This window comes from Haemorhous mexicanus, chromosome 11, assembly GCF_027477595.1.
Source record: "Haemorhous mexicanus isolate bHaeMex1 chromosome 11, bHaeMex1.pri, whole genome shotgun sequence".
NCBI classification, from domain to species: Eukaryota; Metazoa; Chordata; class Aves; order Passeriformes; family Fringillidae; genus Haemorhous; species Haemorhous mexicanus.
In genome coordinates this window covers 15,037,874-15,061,609 of record NC_082351.1, presented here as the reverse complement: position 1 = coordinate 15,061,609, position 23,736 = coordinate 15,037,874, and the positions used below count along the sequence as shown (strand labels likewise).

General features: G+C 42.8%; 1 protein-coding gene across 3 annotated transcripts in view; it reads right to left on the bottom strand.

Moving 5' to 3' along the window:
- Nucleotides 1-23,736, bottom strand: part of SETD5 (SET domain containing 5) — a 65,319-nt gene that overhangs the window by 7,163 nt on the left and 34,420 nt on the right. For all 3 annotated transcript variants that reach the window (XM_059856588.1, XM_059856586.1, XM_059856585.1), the window contains 14 exons: nt 23,213-23,455; nt 18,048-18,196; nt 17,611-17,728; nt 17,090-17,199; nt 16,558-16,804; nt 16,291-16,371; nt 13,657-13,974; nt 12,507-12,824; nt 11,787-12,029; nt 8,309-8,438; nt 6,852-7,105; nt 5,444-5,500; nt 3,582-4,049; nt 1,629-1,912 (listed from right to left, as the gene is read on the bottom strand). In XM_059856588.1, the coding sequence (XP_059712571.1) occupies nt 1,629-1,912; nt 3,582-4,049; nt 5,444-5,500; nt 6,852-7,105; nt 8,309-8,438; nt 11,787-12,029; nt 12,507-12,824; nt 13,657-13,974; nt 16,291-16,371; nt 16,558-16,804; nt 17,090-17,199; nt 17,611-17,728; nt 18,048-18,196; nt 23,213-23,455 (3,020 nt within the window). The remainder of the gene's footprint in view (nt 1-1,628; nt 1,913-3,581; nt 4,050-5,443; nt 5,501-6,851; nt 7,106-8,308; nt 8,439-11,786; nt 12,030-12,506; nt 12,825-13,656; nt 13,975-16,290; nt 16,372-16,557; nt 16,805-17,089; nt 17,200-17,610; nt 17,729-18,047; nt 18,197-23,212; nt 23,456-23,736) is intronic.

Below are 23,736 nucleotides of genomic sequence, written 5' to 3'. Positions count from 1 at the left end.
TTGCAGAATTCAGCAAAAATCTGGAAGACTCTACACATTAAGGCATTAATTTTAGTTCCACCAATTTTTTCTGTTCCTAATATTATTGTGAATGTCTGGAAATGTATCTGATATATAAGCACACAGAGTGAAAGACGAAACTGGGTTACTTTACCTCAGTAACAGGTTCTAATATATTTTTTAAAAGTAGAAAGTGAGTGTACGTTTGTCAGCCGTGCCCATTAAAACACAGAAACTCAAGAATTTTAAAGGCAGCAAATCTGCTTAATCTCATTTCAAAAAGTATCAGCATGGTTTCAACTTTATATCTATTGTCCCATAACAATAGGATCTTTATACCCACACAATACTTACTCCTGAAACCATGTGGGAAACTGAAGCCAGAGCAGGACCTGCTGAGGGAGCAGCAGATGAAGCTCAGAGAACACAAAAGATGGTACTAAAGCAAGGATGCCACACTGACACCTCACCCTGAACTAGTTTTAGTTCATTCAGCTGGTTGGCTTTTTTCCTACTCTTTTACAGGCAGAAGGAAGTAGCACAGGAGGAGAACAACATGGGCTATTACCACTTTTAAAGAATACTTGAAAATAAAATAATGATGATAAACTAATCATTAACAGACTGCTTCAGCTGTGGCCAGTCCCAATATCTGGCAAAAGGTCCCCTGGTAGACAAAAAAACTGTCAGAGAGGTAAAAGACAAATTGTTTCCATTAAACTCTGCTTGAAAAGTGATGGAAAAAGGAAAGAAACAGATCTATTACTCCTCCAAATTCACCCAAGTGCTTTCAACACAAACGTCATGCTTCTCATTGCCCTCAGCACTGCTTTGAATTTCTCCTCATGCCAACCCCCTGCCATTACCCGAGCAGTGACCCAACCATGTATGTGGAGATCAGCATCAGAAAACGGGGCTGTGTGTCTGTGTGTGCCTTTCTGCTGGTGGTGTGCACAACCAGAACCCTACTCCAGGCCAGCAGAGCCAGCACCCTACACAGATCCAGCCAGCAGAACCTCCCAGCCATCACTGGCACCATAATGCCACACTTGGCAATTCAGTGCACTACTTCATGTTTTGGACCAGGTTTGAACTTTCTGAAGACTTTCCCTTTATCAAACCTTCTCAGGGTAACCATGGTAAAGGTGGTCTGTCCATGCCTTAGGCATGCCAGTGACCAGTCTGGTAAATTAGCAAAGCTGGAGTTGTTGCACAGTCCGGGCTCCTCAAGTGCAAAGCTACAGAGGCCTGTGAGCTTTCCTTCAGACCAGGAGTGGACTTAGTATCACTCATGTCCAAGGAGAGTGAAGGTTCAGCCAAAAAAGACTTTCATTGCCTGGGCAAGACCTTACAACCCAAGACCTCAAAATGGAACTTGTGGAAGAGCAACAGCTGCTTAAGTTTGTACCTCTCAACACAGATTTTTGGTATCTAAACCAAGAACTAAAAGACAGGCTGAGAACAGTGCTGGTATCCTTCACAGTTGTTTAGCAATTATGAAAGAGAACAATACCAAGAGACCCAAATGAATCCATCTCACTGCACGTATTGTTATGGAAATGCCCCCTGGGGAGTTTGGTCCTTCCCTGGAGGGGAATCTCAGGCTTGCTTGGAAGGGTAACACTCACCACCTACTGCTGATGCTGTCCTGGGATTTACTGAGCGATGATGAGGAACTACAGCCCCTCGAGTCTGGTGGGCTGACGTCCTCTACATGAGGCAGGGAGGGATGAGAAGGGGAGAAGCCACTTTGTGGGGAGGATGGAGTTCGTGCTGTGGAGCCCGAGGGGCCGTTCCCGTCGGCGTCGGGCCCGGAGCCGCTGCCCTGCCGCGTGGGGGTCCCGGCGCCGCGCCCCGAATCGCCGCCCTCCTTGGCCTCCTGCTTCCGCTTGCGGTACTCAAGCAGCGATACCTGGGGCAGGAAACACAGCCATGAGCCAGGGAACACAGAGCACCAGGACACTGGGAGGAACAGGCCCACGCACCGTCCAAAAAATCTTCTAGGTCTGCAGGTAAAACTTGAAAAGGCATATTGGGATTATCAACTCTTGCTGGATCTGCAGGCGCTCTAGAAAAGAGCTAAGTGATGCAAATTCAGACTGCCATGATCACCCTCTTTTTACTTTTTATGACCAATACAGCACTAGAAACATCCAGCTCATTTGCTTCTCTAACCACCTGGATTTTCACACTACAGGAGATGCATATTCAAGCAACAAGCTTCTATAACCTCCCTCCTCTCAAAACCCTCCATACAGTCTCTCTGGTTCGTGACTTTATGTAATTTTTTTTCAGTATCTGTACATCCCCAAAACAAGTAATAAGAGTCTTCTTCACAAAACTGGTATCTTCAGTGCCCAGTTCATCTGCACTAGTTCAGCCACATTAACACTAAAAGCTTGGCAAAGCCTTGCACAGAATTTTAACTTGCTTAGAGCAGGTTCCTGCTATGAATGCATCGCAAACTTCAGCCCTACCACCAAAACAAACTGCTTGTAGCCAAGGTAGGATATGTTTTGGGCAAAGCAGTCTCAGATTTATCAAAGACACCAACCAAAGATAAGCAGCCTCGGAACACAAGATCAGCAGAACCAAAAAGAAACAAATTTGTCCAGCTGGGCACTTACCTTTCAGCATGCCTTCCCTCAGAGTTATTATGAGGTAAGGAGCCATAAAGGACTCACAGAAGGCAGCTCTACTGAAGAATTTATCAGCTATGACTCAATGCCCGTACAGAAGGCTTTATGATGCTAAAATATTGAACAAGTTATTTCCAAAAGTAACTCAACATATGAAGGTTTTAAGTTAAATGTAATTTTAAAAGAAAAAAACTAAGAAAAAAAATCAAGCGACTCCAGAAATGGAAAGGAAATAAGACATTCCATCCAGCTGGACCCTTATACAACTTATCTCAGTTACCACACTTGCCATAAAAAAAAATTCCAAGCACAGGAAAAGGCACTGATAATTTGTCCCATGAGTTCCCAATTTTATCACAGCACTACCTTGACTTAACATTTTACCTCAGTTTTAGTCCCATGAGGGTTACTGGCCTGCTGTAAGAAACCAGTATGTATTTGCTTTTGTTAAACTACATTCCTGTGTTTTCAGTTTCAAGAGCTAAAATTTAAATAACCTTCATCTTACTTTTGTTGCAATGTTATGGAAATGTTCTAATATGTTCAAGTAAACAGCCTATGTTTTCTTTTGAAACATTAGACTCTCTTTCCCAGTAAGAACTCTTTTCATCCTGATAAATAACACCTTCACCAGCTGTACAGCTGCACTGTGTTATTGCTTTGGGTCTTGTCTCAGTTTAACAACTGTTAATGAAAGCTGCCAGCATCCTGCTTTTTTCTGTGATCCCAGAAGAGGTATTTGCACCATGGTGTCTTTTTTTCCACTTCTCACATCCAACTCTTGCCTAAAGGGTAGTTCTCCCTCTTGTAACTGTTTTCAGTCAGGCACGGGATGCCTGGTTAACTTGCCCAGACTCTCTCTGTTCTGCCTGTCTTTGCAGTAATCTGAGTGGAAACAGTAACTCACGGCAATGTAAGAATTTCTTTTACAGGAGTACTTGCCTTCTTCCTTTGTGGCGGATTCTGGGGAGCAGCTCTGGTGCCTTCAGCAGCCCTCTCGCTGCAGGGGGACATGGACCCATGTGCTGTCTCTTTGAGCAGCCCTGACTCGTGTCTGCTGAAATACCCTTCGGCAGGAGAGCTGCAGCATCCTGCGTCCGAATTCATCGGCTTCCTGTCTCCCAAAGGAGGAGAGCCCCGCAGCAGCCCATCCACACGTGGCATAGCGTTCAGTGGGGAGAAGGCATACATTAAATTAAACTCTGTCCGAAAAGCCTGATCAGAGCTTCGTAGCAGCATCTGTGCTTCCCCACTTTTCCCTGGGAAGTTCATCTCTGAAGTAGAGTTTATGGAGGATTGTGGAGCCACATCAGAGGATGCAAAGCTGAGCAGTGACGGCCGTTCCTGGCAGGTGTTTGCACTGGAATCCAGGTACCCACCCTTCGAATCCAGGTCGGATCGGAGGCAGACCTGGAAAATCCAAGAAGGATATGGGAGGGGGGTGGGTAGTCAGGAAAGGTCAAGCAAGGGTAGGCAGAGAAATTTAAGTCAGAAAACCTTCTGTACAATGCTAGCTTCCCTTTTCCCCGTTCCTTTCTGATTACCCCTTTGGTTCTTTCCTGCACTGTTCTACTCCTTCCACAGGGGAATGACTGAGACTAAACAATGATCAGTTCAGCTGTCCAATACAGGATGCCCCTTCCCCTTCAGCAGTCTTTCTGCAGCAAGAGGATAAAGCTCAACACTATCCACAGGCAGTTAATGAATTAAACTCAGCATTTTCAATTGCCTCATACATCAGAGGCACACTGCTCACACAGAGCAGTAGCCAGGAGAGAATAGAACAGACCTGCTGTCCTTCTGCTATTTTATTAGCCAAGTTCTTGCCTGCCCCAAGTCAGCCACTACTAACTTCCTAACAATAAAATACCCAGGACCTCTAAGCCATTTGTTTTCACTTATTGTGAACTTTGGAAATCTCTAACAATAGTACATTCATTTAATTTTTACTGCATTTTTACATTTCACAGTTTCCAACAAAACCACAATGGCATCATCTTTGTGCTGTCAGAGTTTGTGGACCACTAGCAATAATACAACAGTATATTCATTTATCTACTTAAAGTGCCAAAAACCCTCCAGGGCAGCAGAATAATCATCTCCTTCACCACATTAATATGTCAGGATCTCAAACAATGAGTATAACTGACAAGATTTCATCCTCTTTGTAGGACTACAGCACAGAGTGAAAAACACAGCAGCACCAGGCACCAGCTCTGCCCTACTGCTGTCGCTGAGAACATTTCCCCTGCTGTACTACAGCTCCAAGTAATCCACCACATTGGAGATGAGCACATATTTTCTACTATGAAACAGTCACTGAGCAAGGTAGTTCATCTCATCTTTTACAACAGGTCAGGCTAAGCAAAATACAACATTTTACCATCTCCTCAACTTTTTCAGTCTGCAGGTGAGCACGTGGTAAGTTGAGGCTGAAGAGAGCAGGTCAGGTGTAAGTCAAAAATAGTGGTGAATGCTTTCCCTTCCCCAGCAGTCATTTGGCCACTACTCAGTAAATTTCACAGACCACTCATGGGCTGGACTGAGTCTGAAATTGGTGATGGCAATTCCAGGGTCCCCAAATCTCTTGCCTGCACCTCAGTAGCTGAGACATACTGAGTCTTTGCACTGTCTGATTCCCACCAGGCAGGGTCAACGAATGAATCAAATTCCAGTCTTCAATTTGTTTGTTTTGTTGTGCTAACCCTGAAAACTCTCCTCAGCCTTACTGTGACTAAAGCTCCACCCTTATTCCCAGTGCCTGCACACTCCTCCCTCCCCTCCCAGCACGCTCCCATAACTACCTCAGGTGACATGGACTCGGGCCGATGCGCAGGGGAGCTCTCGGGGGAGGACACGTTCTAGAGGAGGGAAAAGCATCTAGTTATTCATCTACTTCAAAAGTCAAGAGGCAATTACAATGTACAAAAGCACACAAGCTAGCAATGGCTATTCTAAACAATTGGCCCTAGCCTGGACAGCATTGTGGTTGGTTAAGTAGTTTCTAAAGCTTCCTGAAAGCACAGATAGGACTGGGTTGATGCAACTTAGTACCCAAAACAGAGCACATGAATGTTAAGAAAAGTAGCAGCTACCTCTATATTTCTGGTACTGTCAGACAGACTTTGCACCATGAAGTATAGAGAAAGATACTTATGGTTTTTAGTCTGAGAATATGGGAGAGAAGAAAAGCCTGGTTTAGCCCAGAAAGTAAACTAAGATCCCTCAAAGACTAAGATGACCTTTCATAGACATATACTATAAAACAAACATGTCTCTTTCAATCCACTGCGGGCCACCTTTCCAGCTCGAGTCAAGAGAAGAGGTGTGAGCAGCCAGCTTTATGAAATGTTGTATCCTCTGAGCACCTATATCAGTGAAGGCAGTGTATGCATGTGACAGCACTGTTAAGGGCTCTTCCCAAGCACTTCTCTTTCCATGCTACTGAGCAGGCCTAAAATAGAATCAGAGAGGCAGGATTCCCAGAGCTAGGCTGCTATCAGAGAAATACAGCAGGAGTCACTGTTTTCTGCAAAGCAGAAAACCTCAGAAAACTGAGGAATCTCAGAAATTTCTTAACAAAAAGTTCTGACAAACTCCACAAAAAAAGCAGAAGTATCAAGCTTTTGGCCACTCTTATGAATATGGAGGGGGCAAGCATCCTCTAAATTGCTTCCACTCTAAAAAGGTCACGAAACTGAGTCTGAAAAACCTCAATCTGTAAAACCAAAAGAATATAGTGGAAGACAACGTGAAGTAACGCTACCATACTCTGGACTACTGAAGGCTGTTTGGAGGAAGAAGAGCCAAGGATGCTTTACAGCCTCTGAGAAATGGAATACTTGTACCCTTTGGAAGTGGCAGGGATCGAAAACCCCATTGGCACAGAGATCTGAAGTGGGGGAGGTGATTAAAGGTCAATGAAAAACCTGAGAAATTAGGAGTTACTCTGCAGAAATAGAAAAGAAAGATAAGACTAATGTAACTGATAGCTACAAAGTGAGAGGAGGCTGGGCTGTAGCAAAGTTTGACATTTCACAGAGCAGGAGATCTGTCCAGAAGTGAAGGAGAAGAGGAAGGCAGCAGGGCTCTTAAGGCTGAGACTGTGATGCTGCTCAGGAATACATACTCAAAAAAGGAAGGTCCTAGTGCCAGCTCTGCTGCAAATATTGCTGTTTTGTTTTTAGCACACCCAGTCCCAGGCAGATTTACCTCGAACTGTAGTGGAGTATTGCAGCGGCTGGCAGCCAGAGAGGGGATGGGTGAGAACATGATGCCGTAACCATTGCGAGTCTCCTCCTCGCCGGGCAGCGACGAGCAGGGCGTGGCCAGCTGTGGGCTCGCAGCGCCGGGGACCGAAGGGATGGGAGGAGGGGGCGTGACAGGAGACAGCGGCCGCAGCAACTTCTTAACGTTCTGCTCCATCAAGTAGCGAGACTTCCATTTCTTCAGGGGACTCAGCAAGTCTGAAACACAAACTGAGCTGAGGACACGGCTGACCCACTGAACACGAGCACATCGCATGCTGTCCTCTTCCCCCTACTCCCAGCCCAAATGAAGCTCAGGAGTCTTCAATGCAACTACAAAAGACTCCTAAAAATGAAGTACCTCTGAGTTACTTCTACATCAATGTCTAGAGACTGGCAGCAGAACAATACATCATGAGGAACATGCACCGAACAAGGGAAGCAAATATTTCAACTAGAAGCAAGCACAAGAGGGAGCTAGGGGAAAGGAAGACAGGAAAGGTTAAAAAGAGGAGAGAATAGAGGAGAGAGGTCAGAGGACATGTCAGTGTGATTCTTACAAACAAATCAGAGACAGCTCAGTTATCATTACCTGAACCTAACAGTTCCCTATACGCTACATCAATACAGCCCAAGCACATTTCCACTTCTACTAAGGATCAAAGCCTTTCCCTCAGGCCTACCTCTCTTCAAAATAATAATATTTTTTGATGCTTAGCTTTAAAAAAAAACAAAACCAAATCACAAGTAAATTCTACAGGTTAGGTCTTGCTCGAGAGGTACATTTATTGGTTCTGGCATTTTGTTTATTTCCTATTCATCTCACCTTTCAATAATCAAACTTGTATTATCTGTGTGATGCCTAGCCTCCTGTCTGTCATCCTTGGAAAACTGAACCCTGACTGGGCTGAGCTGCACTCTCTTTCTCTGTAAATTCAGACACAATATTTAACCATTCTGTTGCTTCACTCAGAGATTTTAGTTTCTCTATCCTTGAGACTTACTTAGTGATTTGTTTATTGCACACATGACTGTAAGACTTTGCTACACCTTCCTACAGTCAACAAGTATTTAGCTGACCTTCTAACAGCACCTTGCTGAAAAGAGATGATCCTGGGCTCTCTTAGGTCTAACCCCTCACTTCCATTGTACAAGACATCCCAGAGCACTGAGATGGATAATGCAATGTTAAGTGATTATCTTTTGACAAGAAAATACTGAGAAACTTTACAGATGCTCTAGCTAGAATGGGTCTGCAGAAATTTGAATGAATGGCAAAGCAACATTCTCACCTACCCATAAGCTGTGCCATTGAGCAGCGGGACATGTTAAGATGTCACTTGTACAGCTGCCTTTGGTATTCAGCACCTTTCCCAGTTTGACTCCAGTGCCCATGCTGCCCTGATGGTGCTGAGCACTTACCTGTGTCATCTTTGCAGATGCTAGAGGAGTTGCTGTTGTCATTGCTTTGGTATAGACACTGGGTTCTGTTCTCTTGCAGAGCTGGTGAGGTTTGAGTCATCCCCTCTTCCAAGGCTTGTTTGATCCAGCGCTGAAACAGAACGAGACTGCATAAACGTGAAACTCCTCAGGTACTTTCTCTGCAGCCCTGCAGGATGCACTCCAACTCCCACACTTGTGTGGAGCAGGGCAGGCTGCTCAGAAGCCTGGTGTTACCTCGCTGGCGTGCGCTCGGGTGGGAGTGCGTTAGAGCACGGCTGTCAGCACTGAGCCCACCACCTACTGTGGTGGGGCTGTGCCCTTCCTGACACGGGTTCTGGGAGCAGCAATCATCAGCAGTAACAGAGATAACTAAAGAACAAATTATAAATATAAAAATGCTGGATGGTGGCACCTAAATCTATTAAAACCAATAGTCATTGAAAAGAAAACGGACACAAATATAATGAACTATGTACAACCACTGGTTTTTGCAAAAAAGCTGTTTCCTGCCAAGGAGAGCAAATTCGAGCAAAAAAAAAAATCTGATTAAAATGCAAGCAGCAGTTTTCAAGGAGCGTAAACCAAGAAAAGAGTAATAAAAGCAAATCTTTTCTTTAGCTACTAATAAAAATGGTAAGTCACAGTAGTCTTCTGAACATGGAAAATTAAGAATGTTTCTCACACAAGCAAACATAAACTGAAGCCTCAGCAAATTAGCTGCTGCAATGGGTGTGCTAGCCCTGCATCTTGATACAGACTGACTCCTGATGGCAGGCAGGAATCTTGGCTTGTTCTACTGTAAAGGTAACTGCCACAACATAAGGGAAAACACTCAGGTGATCCAGTGAAATGACAGCAAACTGCAGAAAAAAATCAAACAGCAATTTTCATTTGTGTAGTTTACCCAGGGGACTCACTGTACCAGACTCCTCTTGTCCTAGAGAGGTTTAAAATTGTTCTTTTACCTTTCAGGAATCCACAGTTCATCTGCATGCCAGCAACGTGTATCCTATTAGAGATACACGTGTGTGTCTTATGATTCCTCAAAGCTATTGTGAAAGTACATCACAGACTCAGTGGCCACAATCCTCAAAGTGAAAACTTCAATGCGAGGATGAAGAGCAGGTGACAGGATCTATTGTGATGGCCTTCACTACTGTACAGCAGACGCTTCTTCTCTGTTCAAATGGAACTCAAGGCTTTCCACTGTGGCCGCCAGCAAAAGGGAGAAGTGGCAGCCAGTCTGGAGCACCTCTACCTCAAAGGTGGCATCTGATCTGACAGCCAAGTCACTGCACAGGGTGTGATTAACGTGAGAGCAGGTTACAGTTCAGTTTCCTTGCGAGGTTCAGACACTGCCATGCTTTGGATGCAAACTGACATCATCAGCTGAGTTTTTTGGCACAGTTCTCAGTAGTTTAAGGATGAGGCCTGCTGACAATCCAAGAAAATATGTGATCTATTTCAACAGCCTTTATAAATCAAACTCCTTGGCTGAGTAGTCAAAAGTAGACAAGACACAGATCAGGTCTTGAGAGAGCATATCATCAAGTTCTGGACCATTTCTAGACCTCAGCTGGCTGAAAAGAAGGTGCTCCCTGCGAGTTTTTTAAACATTCCTGAACATAGGAAGCAGATTTCTAGATCTCCAGACTGTTAAATCATAAAATCACCAAATGCTAAAAATAATTTTCCAAGAAAAAGCCAGGGATCTCCTACAAAATGGATGAAACCTCTCACTAGAGCAGCTAACAATTATTTACATTCAAAAAGTAGAAATCTAACAAATTATTTCTGCAACATCTGTTCTGGACACAGCAACTTTCAATACTTTATTAACTATTTAATGGAATAGGTACCATATTTAAGTTTTCAGATTACAGAACAAGAATTCTAGATGACACCATTAATAATTTCCCTACTAAATTGGGAAATGGAAAGGGAAAAACACAACATAGCTTAGCAGAGTATAGAACAATCACTTCTACAATTACAGGCTACAAAACTAATGGGTTGTTCTAACAACATACAAAATCACAAATTGAACATGAGTTTAAATCAACTTGTCAAAGAAAACTCTGTCATACTGGGATGCACAAAATGGGTACAGTTCAGAAGACACAAAGCAACTTTTCTGCTTTGAAGATGTCCCAGCTGCAACACAACACCCAGTTTTGGACACAACTTCAAAGAAGGTGTGGACTAAACAGAAGTCATCAATAGTGAGACTAGTCCACTCCCTGTCCAGCACTGAGAATTATCATTTGACTAGAAAAGAGTCAAATGCAGCAAGAGATTGGAAGACTTGTTCCATGACAACAGTTTTCCCTCAATTTTGAGCTTGCTGGCCAGTTGTACAGCAACTGCACTGAGCACAGAACTCCAAATAACTCTGCCAGCTTTGCTCTGGATGTTTCTTCCCTGGGGCTCAAAGACACTGTTAAGGTTCAAAAGAAGCTCAGACCTTGCAGTTCTCAGGTTAAAGATGCACGAGGAGGTTGCCCAGGCACACAGAAACAAAGTGTTGTCATGCATCTACATATGAACCATGAAGAGCTTTACCTATGAAGGAAATACTGAAGAGACTGTTAGGGCATGACAACAAATTGCTTGAAGGTGGAAAACAGTAAAGTCCAAAGATTCTCTCTGGAAAAATACCCTCAAACAAAGGAAGGCAAAGAAATCAGGACATGGTATCTGAAAGCCACCAAGACAGGGAGAGCACAAAAGATTTCTGTATAATTGTCCTCAGGTAATCACACAGGAACTGGAAAGTCTCTGAGCAAAACCAGCAGGCAACAGGAAAGATGGATTCCAATACAAATCTGACTGAGTGAACTACCCTGCCTTCCCTGCAGATGAGTAAATACTGGCATTTACTGGTCATCTCTGGAGGAACTACATCCTTAGCTGGGCCTGGTTCAGGCTTCCTGCATGGCCTCAAGTATCTGCTGTAGATAGGCAGTCTGTGATGCCAAACTAAGAGTGGTGGACTTTGTTCTTGTGAACAGCCAAACTCAAAGCTTTTAAACCACAAAAGCTCTCGGAAGACAATGAATCTTAACTGAGGCACTGGATTCTTGAGGTCCTCTGCAACACTGTCCTATCCCCACCATGCCAACCATCCTCTGACTGTGAAAGTAGTAATATTAAACTTTCTAAGGGAAGCAATCAACACTCTTTGAATTGTGTATGCTGGATAATAAACAGCCACTGCAGATCTGAAAGTACATGTTTCTAAAAGGGCAGTCACACAACAGTTGCTCTACCACGGCAAAAGGCAAGAATGAAAACTGAACTCTGGCAAGGAGGTCAGCAGTCATAGCCCGGACACTGCATCAACACATTAGTTCAGTGGGAATACACGGAAATAAACTCCAAAAGAACACAACAACTTTACAAGAGGGCCAGTAAGATGAGCACACATCATGTAAAGGCAAGACACGAGCAAACATACCTTCTTACAGGAGCTGTAAATGCCATCCAACAGAAAGGGCCTTCGACGTCTCTCAGGGTTGAAAGGTGAACCAAAGCGAATGTAGTGTTTAGGTGTGGTACAAATCATTGGGGAGTGCACGAGACCTGGCAACATATTTAGGGTGGTTGCCAAAACTGTTGGGTCTGTAGTAATGCGCAGAGGACACTCAATTGGACACTCCTGCTTTTCTGCCTTGTCGTTCAGCCATTCGGTAACCAGGTACTGAAGGAGGAAACACACATGTCAGTGCAACCAGCACAGGTGAAGAAGAAAGGCAACATGGCACAATGGTGTATGGGAAGCAATGCTCAGCTCAGCCCACATCCTAAAAGCTCTCTCCTTCTCAGCAGGAAGGACTTCCTGTGTCAAACCCAATTCTCACCGGTTGGAGACACAACCCAATGTCACAGAAGTAGCTCAATTTTATGCCCCATTCATCTTATTAGAGTATTCTCCAAAAACTTGATCACCCTGTTCAAAACTAGTTTCTAGACACAAACAGCTAATTTATGCCCAGTTTGTGGCAGCTGCCTGTTAGCTTCTGCAATTTTTCCTCCTTTCCAACTTTATCCTAGCTTGTACATGACAGCTGCAGTCACATTCCTTCTTGGTCTTCAATTCTAAGCTGAAAGTTAACCTCTTTGCTGTACCCTAAATGAATACCTGCCATCCCAACCTTGAGCATTTGGTCATATTTACCTTTTTTGTTTTGGGGTACTTTACTGCAGCTTTAGACTGGGATCCTGTAGCCAGGATAGCAGCTGGGTCAGATCCTGCCAACTGTCTGCCTTCTCCTGGCCCTTCCACATTGCTGACATCTGTTGTGGTTACCAAGCTGGCAGTGCTTCCTTCCTCTGGGACAGCCTGTGTGAGTTCAGCTTGCTGGGAACTGGCTTGTTTCTGCCTTCTCAGTCTTTGTGCTGAACTAGTCCGGTATCGAGAGAAGCGACTTTTTGGCCGGGGTCTGGAGGGTTTTGCTGGAGCTGGCTTAGTCACTGTTTTTTCGGGGACAGCATCCTACAAAATAAACTGTCATTAGTCTGAGCACCTCTAAGAGTATTCCTTTTCTCTGCATACAGGATCAAGAATTGAGATTTATTTATTGACACTACCTGACTCTCAAAATCTTGTTGGACTCTGTGTTGGTTCATAAGATGGCCTTGGGGACCCTTCAACACTGGCACATTATCGTTTTGTCTTCTGCATTCTTAAAGGACAGAACATGGGTCTTTAGGAAGAAAGCAGCAATAGGAAACTTGCTGCTTGTCTCAAGATAACTGCTCTTATTCCTGACCTGAGCTGACATGGAGCACTCCAGGCAAGTGTCTGAGCCCTGCCATAAAATGGGAACACATGCATCCAAAGTAGACTGGGTCAAAAAAAAAAACCCAAACAAAAAGAAAAGAACTTTCCATCACTGCACTTACGCATCCAACTTAAGCTCACACCAGTTCTCTTCCCTGGAGAAGGAGCTGGGCTTGTTCAGCCCAGAGAGGACTGAGGGGGATGTAACAGCAGTCTTCCTACAAACAGCCTGAAGCCACTAAGAAGATGCAGTGGTGCATCAATGGACATACACTGAAATGAGAGGTTCAGACTGGATACATGGCAAATTTTTTTCAACCTAACAGTCATGAACTGGAAGAGGTGCAATCTCCATCCCTGGAGGCTCTCAAGAGAAGACTGGGTAAAACACTGGCCAGCCTGGTCTAGCTTCAGAGCTGTCCCTACCTAACCCAGAATGGGCTAGAAAGCCCACAAAGCTCCTCCCCACCTGAATGATCTTATGATCAGAAATGCTGCACCTGAGCTTCATACAAGATAGCAAACAGTTCTATCTTCATCTTACCGCTACTTGTGAGGACCGTCGTGTGTTCACCCCAGTACTGCTGGTACTGTTAGAAACAGCAGGAGGAGCAGGAGGAGGAGGAGGAGGAGGAGGAGGAGGAGGAGGAGGAGGAGGAGGCGGAGGAGCACTCAGTGCTGAACTTCCATCTTCAGTTTCAGGAGTCTCTGTTTTCACTTCTTCTAACTCAGGAGCTTCAGAATTGACGCTGATTTCAGCATCAGTGCTGTTACGGTCTGATGGTTGCTCTCGTCTCCTCTTTCTCTTTTCTAAGTTCTCAAACATGTGCATGATGGCTTCCACCTTCCTGTCTTCCCGGGACTACAACACAAGGGTGATTGAAGTAAGCATGGTGAATTATGCACATTAACAAGGCAAGAACAGATACGTGAAGCAGCACAAAGAGAACAACTGCCAAATAGCAATGACAAAAGCCAGACAGAGGACAGAGAGAAGCAGTTCTTATCAGTTATTTGCATTTTTCAATATGGCAAATTTCCCAGAATAACACCATAATCATGTGTTTGTAGCGCAAGTAGAAGAACTTGACTTTGTTCTTAAATAGGACCACTTAGATACTACTGAGTTATATTAATAAAACAGCCACAAGGAAATGCATAATTCTGAAGAATTAAAAACCATAAGAAAGCATAAGTACAGTGGAGAGATGACTTGGAAACAAATACAGCTATTTGCTAATGACCAACCAAACAGAAGCCAGGGGCAATAGATGTATGTGATTAATTAATTTGCAGCAAGTGTAATACACCACACAAACTGATTAAAATGCTCCAGATTCATTCTTTTCCCAGCAAGAATGTCAGAAGATGACCCAGCTCAAAAATAAAAGCTCTGGTCTAAGCAGCTTACATAGCGGATAAGAAAAACAGAACATGAGAGAATAGAGAGGCAAAACAAGTCAATTTATTGGGTAAACACAAAGGACAGGAAATCTTATCACCAGGCTGTGTCAGGAATAATTGGTACCTATGCATATAAAAAGCTCAGTACAATAATGTTGCAGTGACTGCCAAGAATCAAGTGGGTTTTAAGAAGTGGGGTCAAGTGTCTTCTGAGATTTATCATGAAGAAAGTATCTTGGAGCCCATGGCCTGGCCTTTACAGTTTTCTATTAAAAAATACTACACACACACATAGACAAACACAAAGAGAGACTGGGGAAACTATGGAGATGGGTATTTACCTGATGCCAAGTATAGAAAACTGAATCGCATTAAAGCAGATTAACTGGTGCAACCTACAGGAACAGGGCTTACAGGCTGAGAGGAAACTAACACTTCACTTAGGCTTACTGAACTATTCTGTCCCAAAAAGAGATCAGCCTCTCTGCATTAAAATGAAATCTTCCCTCCAAAGCTTTAAGGCCAATCTGATGGATGACTGCTCTCATTCAAATTTCAGTGGAAACTGACTGCTTTATCTCATCTGTTCTAAAAAAATCCATCAGTTAATCCAAGCATCTCTTCACCAGATGGCCCTTGGCTCTCCAAGTTGCTGCACTACCTCAACATTTAGCGCATTCTCAGGATTTTACACTTGGCAGATTCATATTCCTGATTAGAGGAAGACAGGTGATTATGATAATGGTGAGCAAAGAAAAACAGGGAATTCCTAGCTTCAATACATTTGTTGGCTGGTAAAAGGATGGGAGCAATTTTTCTGTTTTTCTTCCTTGTGTTCCTGGTTGGTTGTTGTTTTATTTGTGTATTTGCATTTTTGTTTGGATTTTTCTCTTGTTTATTTAAATTATTGAATTAAGAGCCAGAACGGCTCCATTCACATGCATAAAACATTCTAATCCAGGCAGCAATCCCAGGAGCCATAAGCAACACAAGAAAAAAACTACCAGTTCTACTCAGTAAAGATGAAGGCTAAAATAAGACTGTATTATCAAAGATCCCAGAGCACTAAGATATAAGTAAGTAATATATAAGATATAAGCAAGTGCCAATGCCACTGTTGGTGGTCTACCCCTCTTACTGACTTCTGCAACTTGATCCCACTCTTTTCCCACATGGCAACATGTTTATGAAACCATACACTGAACAGACACCTGTTTACAAATCTAATCCAGCAAAAATAATCAAGTTTTAAGAAAAATCAGGTTCTGGTTCATGGTATGATAGAATTGAAGATATGCCTGCTCACTGAGGGGGGTAGGACTAGGTGACCTTTGATAGTCCCTTCCAACTCAAACTATGCTATGGTTCTATATAGTCATAAATTCTTGTACTGGCAATAAGGAAGGGCAGCAGGAACATAAAAAAGGTCCAATTACCTTTTTGGAATCTGGTGCTGATGGTTTTGCTAAAGGTGTGTTTTAGACTATAGAACAGCCCTGAAAGTAACAGTTAAACCTTTCAATGAGGAAACAAATCTATAAGTGTATCTCTTAATCTGCAGCACCCGAACATAAATCCTGTGACTTGAAGTCAACCAAACCTGGGTGGTTTTTCACTCCCCCCTTTTTTTCTTTTGCTGTTGCTAATCAATTTACTGGAGATCACTAACAGATGGGATTTTGTTCAAACAAGTGAAGTATCCAACTGGACCTGTTGGTCACCGCATGAAGTAAGTCCTAAAGAGGGTGATACCCAGACAGAGAGAGCTACTTGCCCGTCTGCTGTGGACCAAGGCTCCCTGTTCATCTACAGGCTCCTCTTTCTCCCCTTCTTGTTTCTCCTCCTTCTCTGGCACCTGCGAGAGAGACCCAGATTAAGTAACCCAGTACTGTTCAAAGTTACTAAGATTTCTGTGGTAATTTAAGGCACTAAAGGTTTAAAAAAAGGCTTCCTGCAGTTTCTCTTTTGAAGATTCCAATGCTATTGGATCGGACTCCTGCAGCACTGAATAACATATATAACAAGGAGGCAATGATTTTACCTCATTGTCACTGACTGCTGCAGCTCCCTCAGGAACTTCTTCAGTTTGCTGACTGCCGTTCTCATCCGATGCAATGCTCTGCTGTTCCATTTCTAGCTCCTTTCGACGGGCCTTTCGCCGGCGTGTTTCTGCCCCAATCAGTGTGCCTAAAACAGGTGGAGGTAGGTGTTCTGCAGCATTTGGGCTACGTTTCTGCACAGGGCAATTCCGGTTCCCCTTGTGACACGCACAGTCCACTTTATAATTGCTGCTCCAAAACACAAACATAATTCGTGTCACTCTTCATTTCTCAACCCCTGCACAGAGACATTCAATACATCTCCTACTAAACATCTCACCACGTGCCAAAGCAAGGACAGCAGGCTACCTTATGGCCTCTATTGTAGAATATGCCAGCAGAACTGGACAGAATAGCCGGGAAATGCAATTCAGTAGAAAACGGAGCAATATGTAGAATGCGAGGAAAGGGCTGGAGGAAGATGTCCAGTCCAGGAGGGCAGTGGAGAGCTCCTGGGCGAGGTGAAGGACTCACCAGATGTTGTACTCATAGTCAAAGGCGATGGTAACCTCTGTGTCCTTGGCAATGGTGGCAACAGCATAGATGCACAGGTGGATCATCCCATCAGCAATCACATGACGAACCTTGTTAAACGAAGTAGAAAGAAGCTGACATCTCCACAGGTTGCATTTCCTACTTCCAAGACGGAAGTCTCCTTTTGCAAAGTAGCTCTTATTCTACTCTATAATAATTATCCCAAATTCTCCATAGGGAAAATCCTACTTCACTGCTCTTGTCTCATACTGTGCTTTTCCACTTACAGCTACTACCACCTGCATACCCTCAGTATTATTGTGCAGCATAAAAGAAATCTTTGCCTTCCAAAAAAAAACTCCCTCATGTTCCCAAACTGTCTCATATTCCAAGTATAAACCATCAAACAAGCAAGAGACGCAGAGAATTTACTGTATTTAGTGCATTTTAAGTTAGGGAAAGCACTAAACTTATGTAAAACGTGTATTTGCAGTAACGGTGATGATGAAGAGAGAATTTACCTCTGCATTTGGAGTGCAGGACCGCCTGATGAACCTGGCATCATTACCAAAGGTGCGGGCATCAACACACATCTCAACGCCATTGAACTTGGAGTAGAACAGCACAAAGGGATATGGCCTGGAAAAGCAACAGAACATCTCAGTCCCAAAATACCCAATTCCCACAGCACTGTTTTTAACAGGTATCCCTCACTTCATTGGAAGCAGAACTTCCATCAGCACTATTGCTCTGGGGTTAGGTACTTCCAACTATTTAAAAGATCTATTTCAGAGGGTTTGGTCCATAAGCAGAGCATCAAGCTGAGATAATATATCTGATTTCCCACTTCTATGGAAGGCACAGCTGACAGGACCCTGTAAGTGAGCACTATCCCATAGAGACACCAGTCTCTCTGTGCCACGATGCTCTCATACCCATCATTTCATAGTACTCTTACTTTTTGAAGAAATGCCCATTGACCTCGAATTGCTGTCGTAACATAACTTTCCCTCGATACTCAATTATAAGGGTATCTAGTGCCAAGTCTCTTGCTGCCCTCAGGATCTTCCGGTGCTTCTGAACCCGAGTCACCCTTCCCAGCTGCAGCTGTAACAAAAACCAGAACAAAAGAGGAAAATTTGAACCAAAGGCCTCTAACTCATGAAGAATATTTTACCTATATAAAATGAAAAAATATTCTAATAGCAACACACAGAAACTCTGCCAGGTGAATATATTGTTTATTTTATAATAATTTAGTAATAACCAATAATATTGATAATATTGATAATATTTATCAAAAGCAAACAGTATTTATTCCTTTTCTTCAACAATAGTCTGACAAATCTATTAGACCGAGTATTTCAATCTTGCAGCTAGGAGGCATAACCAGACCTGTCACTTGCTACTAACTGGGAATTGTTTTGCAATTACGGCCACTTTTACACCCAGAATAATTGAGATCTTCCCTAAATTGTGGGTTGTCACACATTCAGAGGAAAAAAATGAAAGCTTTTCCTTCTGCAGGATGGTAAATTCCAGCAAACAGGCCAAAGACTTAAGCTGGCAATTTCCATCTCCATCTAGAAACTTCTCTACATATCTCTGCTCAGCCAGTGCTGTTGATTTTTTTTTTTAACATGAGGAACTAAATTTTTAATGAAGTAGTGACCGTTCATTAAAACATATGTTAAAGTCTACAGCTCTATTACAATTGATTTTCACAACAATGTGTCTTGACAGCATGAAACCACAACATTCTTTAAGTACAGACATCCAGATGTGACATATTTCATGGAATAATGGAAGGGGTATTATAAGCACTAGGGTATAGGAAAGACTTATTCCATAAAAACAAAGTACTTTTTCTACTTAACAGATGAAACCTCTCTGTAAGTAAATATTATATGAAGATGACTGGCTGCCTCACCACCAGGGCTGTGCCTGTTCCTTCCTGAGCATTATATTCACTGCTCATAAGGGCCCAGTTTTGATACTTTTCCAGGGTGAATTGAAGCGTAAGTATTCTGACTTTGGTAATAATGACAATCATGTATCTAAATTACGAGTAAACCACAAAATTTTACTGAAAGCAAGTTCTCAACTTTTCCTGAGAGAACTCCCATTAGAAACAGCTACTGAGCACTGATGAAATGGATAAAAATTAGTTTAAGGGGCTCAGCCTGAATAACGACAGAACACGTGACGTTCTAACCTTGTGGAAATAAAAGTTAATGTCTTAAGGCAGTACTCAGCACTGGGAACCCAGCAAAACCCTCATACTGAGCACATGAAAATACTGAAGGTCTTTTAAATCCTTCTTTCTGACTGGGATCTTCTATCTCGTCTGTTTAAAACCCCCTCAAGAAAATTACTTTTGTTGTTTCTATAAGACATTATATTGCAGATTTTGGATGAGCTAGTAAATTAAGATCTATTTGTTGACTTCTCTCACTCAGATCCAGAATAAAGATAGCTTTATAAAAATATTCATTTGAAACCTATTCAGATGGGAGTAATGGTCCAGAGCTCCTCTTGAGATACAATCCAGTGCCACATTTGTCACGCCTATGGGGTTTATCTGTCTTATACCACTCTGTCTGCCAGCAATTGGGAAAACCTGTATATATGTACTGGAGACTCTGAACAGCCTTGCAGGGTGCTCATCTCTTCAGGTCTTGGGTCCTGACAGAAGCTCACAGAGGATTCCCTAAGTCCACAGAAACATGTTATTTCCAGACAAAGAAGCTGCACTGTTGATCCTGATTTCTGATCAACAAACCCATGATATGAGTGAGCTGTAGGATGAGACTGTTTACACTACACGGAGTAGTGGCTAAATTACTTTTAGCACTTTGTACTATCCAACTGTGGCAACAAAGAATAAATAAATGGGACCAGATTTCCTAGTGCATGACTTAGGAGATAAGAAGAAAGTGCATGACTTAGGAGATAAGAAGAAAGTATCTGAAGCTATTAGATGAATTAGGACCCAGTGTGTTTCCAGATGAATAATTCTATTTCTACATTATCACTAATTAGTTTTTATACCTTCTCACCTAAGCTGGCCCTACACAGGAGAGTTGGACCAGATGACCTTCAGTGGTTCCTCCCAACCTAAACTGTTCTACTACTCTAAGAGTATAACAAGATAGTATCTTTCAGAAGTTCATGTCTGGTAGCCTTCACTCTCACCTTTGCCCTGTGACTGACTTGTATCACTCTTCACCTCATGCCAGAAAACAGCTTGGGGAATATAGGTGGGACAAGGTGGGGTGGTCAGAGGAGGAGGAAGTCCATGCAGGAAAGGGAAACTCTGCATCTGTGTAACTTATTTATCTGAGTTTGGTGAAATAGGAATGATCTCACAGCTTTCTGGTAAGACACAGCTCAGCTTGTTTTCATTCTCTGAATTTAGAAATATGAAGTGGATTAGCTGCCATGCTTTCATGTGTGAAAAGAACAAATGATTTTATTCATGTCACAGTCCCTAGGCTGCTGACTGCTAATCAGCCAAAACTGTTCTGATATGTTTGCAGAGCAACATCTGCATAATACTCAGTGGCTTTATTTTATAAAGGCCCTTTTGCTCTTCACTTCAGAATGTGAAATCAGTCAGGGGTTTGAGCTCAAGTCAGCAATTATCAGAGGCAGTAAAGGGCAAATACTAACCCTGGGTTTGGTTTGGCAACAACAGTCAGGAAAGAGATTCACAGCTTTCAGTTTGTCGAGCAACTGACAGTAGCCAGGACTAGGATGATTTTATTCATAACACTAAACAGCTTCGTATTTTCACAACTTTCCCTATGCATCATTAAGACAGCCGAGAACTGGTTTATCATAAAATCACAAAATCATTTAGGTTAGAAAAGCTCTTTAAGATCGAGTTCAACTGTTAACCCACCACTGTCCAGTCCATTACTAACCCATATCCCACAGTGCCACAAATCTTTTAAATACCTCCAGGAATACTGACTCCACCACTCCCCCAGGCAGCCTAGTCCAGTTTGGTAAACCTCCTGGTAAAAAAAAAAAAAAATCCTAATATCTAATGTAAACCTCTGCTGGTGCAACTTGAGACCATTTCTTCTTGTCTTCTGCAAAATATTCCAATGAACAAAATCCTCCATGTACAACTCTTAACTCATCTTTCCCTACTCTTCCTGATTTGAGGAAGCTTTCAGGTCACATCTCAATCTCTTTTAAGTATATACCTGCATCACTGTTGACCGAAGTCAAATGACTCTCTGAACTATTAAGAGCATGCAGGGCATAATAAAACATTATTTTTATTCCTTTCTCCTCTCTTCAGTCTTCATAGCCAAAGAAAGCAGCAACAATATTTCTACACAGCTGGCAAATGTATATTTGCACAGCCTCCTGATTTTTTTCTAGCTCAAAGTACCTATTTTCCCTTATCTCACAGAAAAGCTATTTTTGTGTTCAGTAATGATATCTAGTTAATAGACAACTGATGCAAACCAAGAAGCCTTCTCAGTTTGCCTACCAAAGGTGAGACAAATGAGTGAAACAAAAATAGAACACAGTGCATGAGAGCACGTGCTCCACACCTATGCAGGTGCCCTCCTCACAACACTCCACAGCCACCTCCTGAGCAGAGACAGCAGGACACAGGAGCTGACAAGCAGCAACCCAGGACAGGCACCTGGCTTTTTCTCAGTGTCCCACAGAAACTACAAAGACCCCTGACACCTTCCCAGCGTGTACAATGACAAGTACCTACCAATAGCTTGTTTACAGTAACTACAGCTCACTAACAAGTTTAGCAAGTTTCAACTTTTTTGTTTCTTTGGCATGTATCACATATGGAGTCTTCTGATTTGGAAAGCTAGCCACATTTTCCTATGGGAAAACCTATGTCTGTACTGGGAAGGGAGAGGTTGAAAGAGCATGGCAAGAACAAGCACATTATGTATGGTATATTTTATAGTCTTCTGTCGTGCTGTACACATATCAAGAAACACAGCATGTGTTTTATTACTTATTTCAGGACTTTTCCTAAAACCCATGTGAGGCAGACAGAATTGGTTACATTTAGTCTCAAAAAATATTAAGATTTCTAGAGAAGTACAACTTTTTCATATCTGCATTTCCTCAGCTGTTTTCTTTAGAAAAGCTATCAAGAAGTCTTTCTCCCCGCCATCCCCCACAAGAAATCTTACTTATTGCAGAACCAGAGGCAAGAATGGAAAAAAGTTTGGTCCAAAGTCCTCTTTCTGCACTCTCCCTTACTGGCAATATCTGTGCTCTGCCTGAAGTGGTTCACTGCATGAAGGCAGAGGGAAAGGTAGGAGGGAGCACATGAACTTCACTGAGTCAGCTGATATAAACAAGAATGATTCAAGCACAAACATACACCTGATATTCAGGTTTCTGACTTTGCTCCCTTTATACAGAAGAAATGCCCCACTTCTCTTTAAGAGTTCACCCTTTCAGATGCAACTATCTCCATTCTCCTGGACAAGGAAGGCCCAGAAAAACCTAAACTGGGTAGGAAGGCTGTACTTTGTTCAACAAAGCACAGATAAGATGAAACAACAGCTAACAAGAGTATGAATGGGGAAGACATATACCACACAAACACATTGTTTTCCTGTTTCTGCTTGTTTACATGCACTCCATAAAGATGGCAAGACACCAACCACTGCTCATCGCTGGCAAGTTAGGGAGAGACCAGCTTCCTGAAGCCAGTTGTAGTTGTGTAGTATTTGGAAATTACAAGAAACCAAATAATCCAAAACATTGAAATAATGCTGAAAGGTTCTTTAAAATAGCCTTCCACACAACATGAGTCAAGAAATAAAATAAATAAAGGGGACTGGAAAACTCAGGTGGAAAGCAGGAAACTTCCCATCTCCAGCAAGTGACAGATCTGGTTCTGTCTCAGGCCGTTCAGTGAGCAAAGTATTTATGGCAAAATATCTGTTAACCACATTACAGAAATGTGCAAAATATCCCCAACTTAGCAACACTGATTTGGTCTAATGCAAGTATTTGTTGATCTCTCTCTGTACTGGCATAACTTCTATGCCTGTTGGTCTGAGCTACAATACTGCTCACCCATGCCCTGACCTACTCCACCTCTGTCCAGCTTGTTCTTACCTGCATTTGGGACCCAATGACAGTATTATTGCAGGCCAGCTCTGTTTTGTTGATTGTGTCCAGCATAGCAGTTTTGCCCACATAGTCTTTATTAGAGTTGAGGTGACGCTCCAGCAAGTTCTGCACATCAGCACTGTACTGGTTCGTGAAGGCCTCCTCGTACTGGTCTGTCCAGAGGCGGATCCGATTCTCCCACCCTTCAGCTGTGTTTTCATCCAAGGCATGTGCTTCAGAAGGGGAATTCTGCACCAAACAGCAAAGAATGAATGGATAGTACACAGCAGGAAAACCTATCCACAGTGCTCCAAGCACATGAATAAGCTAGAAAAAAAGGCAAATCAGTGCCAAGCTATGTAAGTGCTGGTTATGAGGACACATTTTTCAGCATCTGCACCCTCCAGAACACTGTACAACAGTGTCACTCAGAAAACTACTGAGATTTCTGTGCAGAACTAAGACCTCTTGAAAGCTGGTACTTGGCACTGCTGCATAAAATAAAAATAGGTTAGCACATGGCCAGAAAA